Raw genomic sequence first — 13,358 nt, forward strand, 5'->3', positions numbered from 1 at the left:
AGTGACAAATCTGGAATTTGAACCCTAGTCCCTCATACTCAAAAAAGTTATTTGTGTGATCAGGTCATCTTATGAACAGCAAAGGCATTTGCAATCAGTATTTTCTCATGAGATATGTAAATGCAAAAGAATTATAGATTTAGAGTTGGTCATAATGTCCAACTCCCATCATTTTACAGATCAGGAAACTGAGGTCAAAGAAGTTAAATCACTTGCTGAAGCTCATATAGCACTGGCCTTAATAGAACATCTCCCAACCTACTGAATTCTGAGATATCAGACAGAAAATTAGACCCTAGTCAAGATGTCAGATCCTACTTTTTCTTTCTCTGAAAGAGAAATAGTTCCCTTGTCCTGAGGCTTGGGGTTCAGTCAGAAAAGAGTGCCTTAAATGAAGAAAGGAATTATGCATCTCTACCTGTTTTGACTTTATCTTTTATGGGAGGGGTATGCCAGTGCTGTGATCTGAGTTAGTGTTCTGAATTAAAGCCATTAGGGAATTGGGATTCTTATGGGAACCTCACCATTTTCTATAGATGGCTTGTGCATATGTGTTTTTGCTCACACTAGCAACCCTCTTATTTTCCAAGGAATTGAAATCAGTATGGTTCAGCCATATTGAAACTTGTCCCTCCCTCCTAGAAAGAGTAGGTAAGGTTTCATCATAGTTACGGGAACAGCTATTTATCTAATTTATTCTTCAAGATAAGTGTGGATGGCAGGAGACTATTCCATGGGTTGTTTTCTCCCAAGCTGAGTGTGAAAGGTAAGACACATCCTTAAAGCACATCTTTAGTTCTGTTTCTCAGATATATCTCCTTTATTCCACTCTGCCCCTTCTGTAGACCACTCATTGCTCTGCTGAAATGAAAAATCACTCTCTTATCTCTATGACTGTGATTTGTGCAGTTTTCTTTTTAACTCTTTAGCCATAATTTGAAGATATGATTGAGGGAGATCCACTTTTATTACTCAACTAATGGCCCTGAATCTAAAAGCTATTTAATTCCTGCTGCCTCATCAGTTTCATGGTCAGCATGGACTGGGTAGCTGACCCCAACATTTTCTAAATCAGATTTTTGAAGACTTGAGCCATCAATGATACATTTTCATCCCACTAGAAAAACTGAGAATTTAAATGTCTCTCCTTTTTACCAAAGAGTTTTTTAAAGTTTAGTTAGCTATTTAAGGGTTTCACTTAAGGAGTGGACTAGCTTTCTAAGAAAACCAAATTTTTCTTATTGGCATTTTTGTTTAAGACACAAAATCAAAGACATAGTGGTTTGGTATTAAGCCATGAACTACTGAGCTAGTGATTCAGAAGGTCTTACCCTCATCCTCCCCACCCCCTTTTTTAAACATATTTGAGCCAATACTCAGTCAAGAGATGAAACCTGGGAATTTCATTTTAGGAAGAGTCAATTCACTCTGTCCTTTTAGGAAAGATGCTCCCTCTCTCTCTCCCTCTGTCCCTCTCTCTTCCTACCTCAAGTTGCTTTTCTTAGACCCATTAAAAGAATAAAATACCAGTCTATAACCACTGTCAGTCTAATTTGACACCTCCTTCTCCTGCATTTTGGCTTCTTTCATATCTCTTTGTCTTAGGATCCAACTCTGATGATAGAGTGAATTTAATGCTTGCTAGAAATCTGAGGATATTCACACTGAACAACTAAGTTTTTACTGTTGCTGCAATATTCTGGAATAAATTAAGACAGACTGGTTTGAAATCTTTAGGAACACTTGATTTAATACTAGAACTCAAGGTGCTTTTTGATCACATTTCCTTTGGTATAATTTTGTGGTGAACTTCCTCTATTCTTTGGAGTTCTGCTTCTGCAGAAAGGGTAAACTCAACCTAGAGAGCAAGAGTGGGTTCATCTACAGTACAAATTTCCCTCCTTAAGATTCACATTATAATTCTGGCCCCTTGAAGAGTAGGATGCTTTTCTCTTCCCTTTTCACTGTGTGTGTTCTCTACTTAAACCTCATAGCATTAACAGTGATGGCCTTTCATTCTTGGTTGAGCAGTACCAGCTAGGTTGTAAATCACTGATCGTCATTTACTTCACAGCAGAAAGTCCTGGGATGATCGGAAACCAGAGAATAAAATTATTTGGAGCTGACAGTCCAAATTCCTAAACAGTCACCTGCATAATGCTGCCCTGCCTCCCATCTTGGGTTTTGCAACACATCATGCTCATGAAGTCAGTGCTGTATGCAGACAAATCCAGCTGTTGCATGGACCTTCTACAAGCAGCTTCTCTTCCAACTGAATTTCTATTACCTTGAGTTGATGCCTCTTGGCTGCCATGAGATGGTCTATAGTAAATGAAGTTCATTTCTCTCTTTTAAGAGTCTCCCCAGATTGCTATGATCTTTGGGTAACTTTGGGTGACACACTAGCACAGAGCAAGAGAGGAGAAAAAACTGTGTTCTCTTTTCTGGACAATTAGCTAACATTAGAAAGGATGATGATATGCTACTTGGTTATTCCTCATATTGTGAGACAGCCTTCTGCCACACACTGTAGGTAAGCAGTCACTTTTGCCATAGAGGAACTGTCACAAGCAAAAAAAAAAAATACACATTAAAATACTGCATGCTCTAAAATGGGAATTGTTAGCTTCCTGGTATAACCAAGACAGTCACATTAACAGGAACATGATAGCTACACTAGTGTCAGTTTTGTTAGGACCTGGACAATATAATCTACTTCAGTTCCTACAGGGCAAAAAATGAGGTTTCGAGCTAAATTAACAACTATGACAAACATATGTTAACATAATACTATGGAACAGGCAGAGAGGTATGAAGAGGCACTTACGTGAAGGAGGGGTGTCTGCAATTTCCCATGGATGGAACACAGAAGAAAAGAAAAGACAAAAGACAGACCCAAGGAAAAAAAAATATAAGATGTAAAAAAGATGAATAGGTTGGCAGAGTGTATGGAGCTGGAAATCAAATTCATACCTGTGTTCAGCTAAAGATAATTTCTTGCAGAAAGAAGATATGGAATGCTTTCTATTATTGTGGAGGGGGGAGCTAATTGCTTCTGCAGTCTCAGGTATTGATCCAATATAATTTCTGGCTTCACAGGAAAGGACTTGACAAATTCCAGTGGGAATTCTCTAATTATAGCAGTCAGAAGGGGTGTGCTGGGAACTCTGAGACCATTCAAGAAAGGTCCAACAAGCAAGGAAGATTTCCAAGGCTTGGGAGACCTCTAAGGCAAGGGTCTTTGTGTGAGGAAGAGGATACTACTCTAGTAGGATATTACCACAGCCAAGCTAGAAAATGTATAGTGGGGAGGAGAGGAACAGCATGGGGGTTGGGTTTCGTTTTTCTGTATTTAATCAATAGAAGGAAATGCTGAAAGGAAAGACTTTGTGAAGCCAGAAAGAGTTAGGAATTCTAAGTCTTGGATGAAGGTTAAATGGAAGGAATATTGAACAAAATCCCATTATTCATGGCTGGGAAAAGGAGGGGGAGGTATTAATTAGCAAGAGTAGGAGGGACACTTGCTCATCTTTTTATTTGTCCTTGACACTTTTTTTTTGCCCTTGTTCATATATGCCTCAAGGGTGTTTGGTTTTAGGGCAAAGTAGTATCCCTGTGGGGTTTCAAAAATCTGAGAACTCATGGAGTTAGGTAGTAAGAGCAATTTCTGGACAGCACTTAAATTTAATTGTGCCTAAATTCACTCTTTAAGTAGCAGGATATCTGAGGTACAAGTTACACTAGAAAACCCAAAGTGATGAGCTATTTAATTTTTGTTTGTTTGTTTTACTGTTATACTTCTGGATTTCCTCAAAGTCTGCCATCCTAACAAAATGCACTACTAATAATGACAACGTTCCCCTGAGAGAGGGAGAGAATTAAAGTAAGACGTACACCGACCATGAATGTGGGCCAGAGAACTGAGAGGTAGGCCCACCATGAATGGGGAGATCTGAGAAAGAAACAGCTGTGGTCTTCACCACCAGTCAGGGCAGCTATGTGCTCATGAGGAGAGGAAGTGTGACAGTGGGGAGGGAGGCGGATGTGCTGGCTTTACTTACGGACTGGCTGTGTTTTGAACTCGGAGACCCCACTGATCTCCCCTAGTCCCTTTCCATTGAGGGCAGACAGTCGGACGGCATAAGTTGTCTCTGGCTTCAGGCCCATGATGGTAATGATACCTTCCATGTTTGCTGTTGGGAACACACAAGAGAACAAATGGGAGGAGGAAAGGATCACAAATGAACCAAGAGATATTTAGCCAAATCATAACCCAGAAGAACGGGCCACAATAGCACAGAGAACTCAAAAAAGAGTTTGAAAGTCCTAGCACTGTGGTTTCTTTTTTACACCAACCCTGAGGTCATTCTAAATATGAAACTGAAAAAGGTTGATGAAGTTATCCTGGGTAGAATTAATCTACAATACAAAGTGATTAGTATTCTCTGCCTATGAATATTGACTTTATGCTTCCAAACTAAGGTTCTGTCTCACTTTCTTCTAAAGCCATTCTGATCCCACCCTGCAACTGCAGACTCTCATAGGAAACAAATCCCACTTTACTTTAACATTAAGATGGAATCTGAAGGAGTTTAGAATTGGGAAATGGTTAAATATACATACATACATACATAGACTCTTCTATCATGTCTCTCTCTACATATATACCTACATACATAAATGTGTGTGTATGTATTTTCTTCAATCATACTAGCAGAGGACAGTTCTATCGTAAACTATACATAAATACATACATACATACATACAAAAATTGACTGTTTTCAATCATGCTAGCAGAGGATAGTGCTATCCTAAACAGATCAACTATCAATCAGTACACATTCATGAAGAGCCTACTATGTGCCAGGCCCTGTGCTAAGTGCTAGGGATACAAAAAGATGGGAAAGGCAGTCTCTGACCTCATGGACTTTACAATCTAATGAAACAACAGGCAAACAAATATGTACAAAGCAAGCTATATACAAGACAAACAGGAAATAATTAACAGAGGGCATTAAGAGGGGTTGAGGAAGACTTCCTGTAGAAGGTGGGATTTTAGTTGGGACTTAAAGGAAGCCAGGAAGGTCAGTAGTTGGAGACGAAGAGAGAGGGTCTTCTAGGCATAGGGGACAGGCAGAGAAAACTGCCCAGAGCTGAGAGATGGACTATTTTCTTTGTATAACAGCCAGGAGGTCAGTGTCATTGGGCTGCAGAAAACATGTTGTGGAGCAAGGTGGAAGAAGACTGGAAAGGTAGAAGAGTGATAGGCTGACTAGAGGCAATAGGGAGCTGCTGGAGTTTATTGAGTAGGAGGCGAGGGCAGGTTACATGATTAGACCTGAGCTTTAGGAAAATCGCTTTTGTGGCTGAATGGAGGATGGATTGTATTGAGAAGAGAACTGACACAGGCAGACCCACCATGAGGCTATTGCAATAATCCAGGCTGAGGTGACGAAGGCCTGCACCAGAATGGTGGCAGGGTCGGAGGAGAGATAGGTAAGTATGCTAGAGATATTGCAAAGGTGAAATCTATAGGCTTTGGCAAAAGACTGGATATGAGAGGCTGGATAGTGAGGAGTCCAGAGTCCAAGACTGTGAGCCTGAGGAACTGGGAGGATGATGTTGTCCTCTGGAGTAACAGGGAAAGGAAGAAGAAGGGGAGCGTTCAGGAGTTAAAAGGGATTTGTTCTGTGAAGTTTGGAGTCAGTCAAATGGCTGCACCTGAGAACCTACCTACAGGTTCACATATGGCCTCAAGGCTGCAGGGTTCCCCATCCCCATCCCCTAGGGGAGAAAATCATCTAAAAATCATTTGGAAAGCTTTATAGGACTGTATGTATGCTAGTTTCACCAGATTTATCTTGTGCTCTGTGTGTCTAATATTAAAATAAAATTATACGCACTAAATTTATATTATCTGATAATTGGTGGTAGCTGTGAATGTACAAGATAGAAAGGGTGATGCATTTCTACCAGATATTTCACGAAGTAAACCCAATACCATTGATTAAGCACCTATTCTGTGCCTGGTGCTGGGGACACAAATACAAAAAAAGGGAATGATTCCTATTTTCGATGACCCTATGATGTGAGGCAGGTAATGGAGAATGTAAGACAAGGCCAAGGCTGTTTTGTTGCTGCCCTTGTATCTGGTGTCTACCACAGTGCCCAGCACATAACAGGTTCTTAAAAAAGTGTTTGTGAGATTGATTGACTTTTATAATTCCCATTTTACAAGTGAAGAAATGGAAGCTTAGAAAATGAAGTAACTCATCCAAGGTTCCATAGGAAATGTCAGGGACAGGGATCTCCTAACCTCAAGGCTAATGCCTCCCAGCACCTCTACTTATTGGCTTTCTATGTGCCTGGTCCTGATTACTGAGCTAAATATTGAAGCACTGGGAGGTATAGACCTGCCTCAGGCTAGGTGTATAGCATCCCTCAGAAAGGATTCTGGAGAAAGTTATGGGGCTCCAAGACAGAAGAACACCAATTATGGCTATGGGGCAGTGGAATGGGTGACAAACAGCTCTATGTACTCCTCTATCTGCATTGGGAATTAGGGATTAATCATCAGAGCCAGCTGCTGGGGTCTGGTGACCATGGAGATAATTTAAAGAATTGCCTATCCCTTGATCAACATAGTGTATAAAATTCTAGAAGTGGCAAATGATCTTACCTTCCTTGGCATCATACCACTTGAAATGCCACATCTCCTCACCCACAACTCTCCACTCGGCTTTGTACTTGAGGATGGGCACCCCACCTGTGGCCTCAGGCTCATCAAAATGAACCTGTGCTGTGCTGGAATATGGCTCCACTTCATCAATGGATGGTGAAGACGGAGTATCTGTGGAGAAGACAGAGCCGGTGATATGGTGGACTCAAATATCCCAATGCATTGTACCTCTGCCCTTGGCTCCCATTAATCTGAACTTTTCTTCTTATGGAATATTCTCTCCTTAAAGCGTTCCTCCTGACTTCATTACCAAGCCATTTTAAAAGCTATTAACCCTCTTGGCTCTCAAATTCTGACCTGACTTCTATAATACTCCATTCCTACTATCCCAAGTGTTCTAAAGCTTTACCTTCTCCTCTTATGACCCCAGAGCTTTGCTCCTACTCCCAGCAAAAAGAGGTCCTTCCTCCCCATTTCTGGTTATTTACCCTCCCTATCTTATTCATCCAAATACCTTTAAAATACATGAGTGACCCTGTGACACTCACCTGCTTGGACAAGTATGAACTCTAAGGACTCTTGACCAATACGATTCACTGCAGTGCAATTGTAGTTTCCAAAGTCATTCTCAGAGTCAGGTGTCACCTTCAGGGGGAGGAATGGAAGGATCAGGGTTATCACCATGGTGGTGGCCACAGGCATTACTGATAATTGGTTAGCTTTATCCTATGTGGGGTGAGGTTTTCGTAAAACAAAATGCGTTGGTTCCAGACTTGATTTAGAGCAGGGTAAAGAAAAGAGCCTGAGAGAGACAGGACTTCTTTCCATATCCACAGGGCTTGGGCCAGGCACCCCAGCCTTGATTGTGTGGCAGACCTGACTCCAGAACTAGGATCCCTATGGTTGATGTGGGTCATCTGGGGTCAAGCTCAGGTGCTTCTCCAGCCAGACTACCTTAAGCTGGATGAGCAGGAGTGAGAATTTCTGCTGCACACAGGAGTTTGCCCCTAGTTAGGCTATGTGTCTTTTCCTCCCTCCCTGACCCTTACCTCTAGGTAGCTAGCAGAGGGGCTGTTGTATATCTTGATGTTGCTGTAGTTGGAGCTTGGCAGCAATTGCCCATCTCGGAACCAGGAGATGGTGGCACTGGGATAGGCAAATACTTCACAGGTGATATTGACCTGGTTCCCTTCCCAGGTGTACACAGCGATGGGGCCCTGAAGCTTAGGGGCATCTGCAACAAATGAAGACTTCAGCAGCCTGGCAAGAGATTCTTTGCTGGTGTAATCAGCAGAACTTAGTAGTACCTAACATTCCTTAAATAAGGAAGGGTTGCATTCAGGGCAGAACTATCCATCTGGAGAGCTTGACTTACTTATGTGACATGAGGAGTTCAAAGGGAAGAGGGATTACTCAGGTATTTGTTCGGGGCTGGTAAGAGGCTCAAGATGGTACCCAACAGTCTGGATTCTGCATCCAGTATCTTCCCCAAAACATTAGGAATGTCACCCAGAGGTTAACATGAACATGGTGTCAAAATCCTAGCAAGGCTGAACTGCCCTTTCCTTTTACATCCCTGCCCCGTTCCCAAACAGTTTCTCACATTGTACTTCGAGGTACATAGCCTGGGAATCCTGGCCAATGGTGTTGCTGGCTGTACAGATATACTCCCCGGCGTCCGTGTACTGAATGCTCTTCAGTGTCAGCGATGACACTCGCACGTGGCTGCTTACCACAATATGCCCGTCCAGAGTCTGAGGGGAGGATAAGGGAGAGAGGGTCAGAAAGCGAGCTGTGTGAGGTGAGTGACAGGAAGGGAGGAGGGAGGGAGCAGTCTATTTTGATAAATTTTAGATACTCTGACCCTCCCCCTGCTGCTCCTATCCTTACATGTCTAAGCTGAACACTAAGAAGTTACGGGAGGCTCCAGATGGCACCCAAGATAATGAAAGGGTGTTTTGGGGAATTGGTGAGTATCAATCAGACTAAAACTAGGTGTGGGAAGAGCTTCCAGAGGAGGAAGGGAAAAAGAGTCCTTTGGTCTGTCAACTGGGGTAAATAATGCTTAAAGCAAAGTTTTGGCTGGTGGTTTTCCCAAGACTCAAAATCATACTCCATCCTCCCTCCTTCTTTTTTGAGAGACTATAAACTCAATGAGGGCAAGGGTTACTTTAATTTTCTCTTTGTATCCCCTAGCACATGGTAGACAACAAATGGCCTGTGGATTAATTTTCCAGTAGTCTACCCATCAATTTCAGTTCCAAGGAGTTATCCTTCAAAAGAAAATTATGATATGCCCCCAAACCTTGTCTTCACAACATATTTCTGTTTTCTGCCCCTTTCACTTTTCTATCAAAATACTCATTTAGAATTTTTTTAAACATAGGGCCAAGAGTAGGGTTCTTCACAATATTCATAAGTATCAGATAGTTTTGGGCAAAGACCTGAAAATTCTAATTGTCATACTCCTCCAGTGCTACGATTTGCTTCTAAAGGCTGCACAATTATAATTACAAGCCAATAAGTAAAAAAGAGAATTATGCTCAGTCAGCACATATTGGGATAGTCCTAAGGGTTTTCCTCTTAAGGGCTAAAATTATTTGGCACAAGTGGGTTTCTGTAAATGCCACACAAGTCTATATCACTAAAGAGGCTAGTATTCTGAAGGGGTGCTACTCTTGAGCTTAAGACAACTTACTGATTGGGTGTTACAATGCTTTGTTTAGAGCTTCTAGGAGTGAAAGGTTGGCCTGACTTTGGTCTACCTGCTTGAGGATGAGGGGGATGGAGGCTTGGCCCTCAGCAGTTCAGTGTCACAGACTATCTGCTACTCCCTTGAGCACAAAGGTTCAGTCTAGAACACGTGAATAGCTAGGAAGTGCTTTAGGCTTTCTTATTCTCTGTGCAAAGAGAATATCTCTAAAAGACACTGTAGTCAAACAGATAAAGTATCTTCCACAGCAAAATAGAATATGGGGGTAAAACAATATGAAGAAAATCAGGGGATGAAGCTCAAGCTATCAGATTTAAAAAAAAAAAAAGGTTGAAGGAACTTAAAATATAGTCTACTTGGCCTCCTTTCCTTTTCCCAGCTTTCTCTGTATGAAAATTTCTTGAATTTCCTATCACTAGATCTTCTGCATGTGCTATATGAGGCAATTCTTAACAGGTAATAGTGCCCAAAATACCCCAAAACCTGAAAGAGAAATAACTATGAGGGTTTGTATCCAATGCTTTCAGGTCTTCCTCAGGGAGGATACACAAAGATTTCTGGCTTCTGGGCTTATTTCCTGGTGAAATGCTTTACTTGGGCACCAGAGGTATATTATTATCCAAATATTTGGATGAGAATGGAGGGAGAGAAGGATACAAGTCAAGGACATGGGAGGAAGGGTTATAACTATTCCTTCACTCAAACCACTTTTGTGCCTCACTTCCTACAAAGTATATGAAAACAAAACATCCCAGGACCCCGCATTATGAAAAAACAAAACAAGAGAGTTTTCTTCTACATTTTGGCCTCTGTCTCTAAGTGAGAGAAAATGGAGGGGGAGAGAAGAAGCAACATCCAGGTCCCTGGGGTATCATTTGCCTGGAACACAATTATGTGAAGAATGAAATGCACTACCTAAAGGTTCTTCTGGAAAACCAAGGGTGGTTCTTTCTTTGGGGCTAAGAGACTGTCATTTATTTAAAATAATCAAGCTTTTAGACCTCCCCCTCCCTTTACATCTCTACTCCCTTTTCCCTCCTCATGTCCAGGGTCAGGCAGAAGGAGATTTGTAGCTGTCCGTGAGTGGCTAACAACTAACAACCCATTTTTCTTCTTTCCCATAATCCCAATAATTTTATGACTGAGGTAATAAATCATCCTGCATATGACAGCACTAAGCAATTCCTGCGGTCAAAGGGGGGAAGCATTTTAGAGAGGAAGTGCACTTAACCACACTCCTTTTGACAGAAAAGAAGGTATGATACATAAAAAGGACATAATGAATTAAATACAACTAAGGCAGCATGTACAAGTGCAGAAATGAATGTTAATGCCTAGGAGAAGGCAGTGGGTTCTAAATATTAAACAGTATTAAATATTTATTTTACCTATAATCTGAACAGGTCAGTCATGTGTCTGTATAGTTATCAATACATCTGAAAATCTAGGAGGATGAATGCATACAATTTAGCAAAAACAGGATTTAGGGTTTCCATTGACTGTATTCATAGAGGCTGAAGTATCAAGATTAATCTTAAAAAAATACCAGGGTTCTTTTTGTCATACATGGGTGAAATGGTAGGTGTTACAAAGGCTTGACCCTCGTTTGAAGCAATCAGCTTTTTGCCTGTACTGCATTAAAATAATAGGACCAGTGAGAACGACAGATGTGCTCACAAGTCGGGATTTGGGGACGCAGCACTTGGAATATAATAGCCAATACTTGCATTCATTTTTAGAGCTGTCACAAAGGTGTCTCATAATAATAATAATAATAGAAATTTAAAAGGCTGATATTTGACTTTAGTATTGGAACTATATGCTGCATATCCCCAGGTGAAGTAAGAAGCTTTTTTGTGAGTTACACATCAAATCAAGTCAATTTTTAAAAAAAAATACACTTCTGTGAAAAATATGAAAATGTTCATGAATTTAATTTTTAAAAATAATAGATAAATTTATTGGTTTGGAAAGACACATATGGGTAAACACCTACCAAGAGGTGCCAATGCACTGTTTTGGGGATGGAATGTGATGCAATCATTCTAATAAAAGATTTCTGGTAATAAGGGATATGAACACCAAGATGAGTTGAGCTGGAAGGAACAAGGATTAGCTGTCCGATGACTGAACTGTTATACTTTAAGATCCAAAGTCATCCCAGGCAGGTGAAAAACAAAATGTTCTGTGATTTTAAAAGTGCCTGGATCATGAATTAGGGAAATTAGTTTTCGTAAACTTGATTCCTTGGATATAATTTTCCTGGCACACCAGGGGAATATGGTAGTTTCAAAATTATAGTCAGCTTTGGAAAACAAACCTTCTCCTTCCACTCCCAACACAGCTTGCCTGCTCAACTCCAAATGACACTATTGCCAAGGAATAGACTATTATATATACTATTGACTTATTCTTTAATCAAACTAAATCACTAATTAGTTGAGTATATCTAATTATTGTAGTAATGTTGGGTTAAGTTATAATGCTTTCAAATGCTAAGAACTGGCTAGTGGTCAGATAAGCTATACCTCTTGCTTCTCTGGTCGAGTCCACGAAGCCTGGAGAGAACAGATATAAAACACAACAAGAAAGCGGTAAAATTTTACAACATGTTGCTTTAGGTAGTAGATGCATCACACTGCATTCCGTGCACATGCAGCTTCCTTTCAATTTGGGACTTTTTTTTTTTTTGCCAAGGGACTGTTTTCAGTAGTGTGTTCACTTCCCATTTTGTTGTTTAAGGTTTTCTCATTCATTTTAGGTTGAATAATCTTTGGAGAGCTAAAAAAATTTCCAAGATGATATGCTCTGTTTGTTTGCATTCTGTATCCACATATATGTATTTATGTATGTGGATAGGCACATAACACATTAGACTGCACATTCAGAACATCTATAAATATATCTTAGGGGTGCCACTGGACTGTGTCTAATTGTCCTGGACACACAATCCTGAGATATTTATAGAGCAGGTTTCCTCTCTTTTATTTCATTATATGGTGTCACACAGACACAATAATAGTGTTGTGTGCTCATGCATTGTACAACTTCTTGCATGCATTCTATCAAAAAAATTAAATTAATCCCATCATATAAAAAAAGGCAAGAACAAAAGAGAAGAACAATGGGGATGGGACTTGTGTCATTCCTAAGATTGTGGGTTGGGAAACTTTGCAGACACCAATTAATGCTACAAGGCTGTTAGGTTTTTCCTGGTGTTGCACGAATGGTAGACAGGTTCATAAGACTGTCTTCAGCAAGAAACATTGGTTTCTATTCTGAAGTGAGCCATCATCCGTCATAATGCCAACTCAGAAACACTAACATTGGTATTTGGATTTTTATCCTACCAATATATAAGTTCTTTGATTAATTTAAAACTTGGGGATCCACTTCACTTAGCCAGGAATCAAAAGTCACCTGCTAATATCACAGCTGCAGTGCTCTTTTTACTGGGAGGTATGGATGAATGAATACCAGTGATGTTCATATAGCAAGAAGACAGAAAAGAGATGAGAAACACAGAGATGGAATCTGTGGAATGTCAGTTAGCAGACGTATTGAAAGCCCACCGGAAAGCATTGTAGATGGAATGAGGATGCTAATGTTGTGCTATTTTACATGATTTTGAAATGAAGCAGAAAACGTGACCAGAGGTACATGCAGAGCCTAAAAAACCACGCAGTACAATGTGTTAAAATATCCAAACAAAATCACTAATTCTACATCATTTGGAAGCTTATCTGTCACATGCCAGGGCTGGCTTTCTCAAGAGTCTATGTCCTAGTGTTATCTTAATATGAGGTAGGCTTTCTAGTCTGATTCTCCTTGCACCGTTCTGCATATTTAAGAACCAGTGGCCATTAACTGTTTGTTTGGGGTTTTTGGAGGTAATTAGAGCTCAGTGACTTGCCCAGGGTCACTTCATAAGCATCCGAGGGCTGAATTTGAACTCGACCAGGTCCT

General features: G+C 40.6%; 1 protein-coding gene across 5 annotated transcripts in view; it reads right to left on the bottom strand.

The window, feature by feature from the left end:
* NCAM1 (neural cell adhesion molecule 1) overlaps positions 1-13,358 on the bottom strand; it is a 445,571-nt gene that overhangs the window by 41,750 nt on the left and 390,463 nt on the right. For all 5 annotated transcript variants that reach the window (XM_072611085.1, XM_072611083.1, XM_072611084.1 and 2 more), the window contains exons 9-13: positions 8,283-8,433; positions 7,729-7,913; positions 7,228-7,324; positions 6,680-6,850; positions 4,062-4,193 (exon numbers count right to left, since the gene is read on the bottom strand). In XM_072611085.1, coding sequence (XP_072467186.1) covers positions 4,062-4,193; positions 6,680-6,850; positions 7,228-7,324; positions 7,729-7,913; positions 8,283-8,433 — 736 coding nt within the window. The remainder of the gene's footprint in view (positions 1-4,061; positions 4,194-6,679; positions 6,851-7,227; positions 7,325-7,728; positions 7,914-8,282; positions 8,434-13,358) is intronic.

The sequence above is a fragment of the Notamacropus eugenii genome, chromosome 5, assembly GCF_028372415.1.
Source record: "Notamacropus eugenii isolate mMacEug1 chromosome 5, mMacEug1.pri_v2, whole genome shotgun sequence".
Taxonomy (NCBI): Eukaryota; Metazoa; Chordata; class Mammalia; order Diprotodontia; family Macropodidae; genus Notamacropus; species Notamacropus eugenii.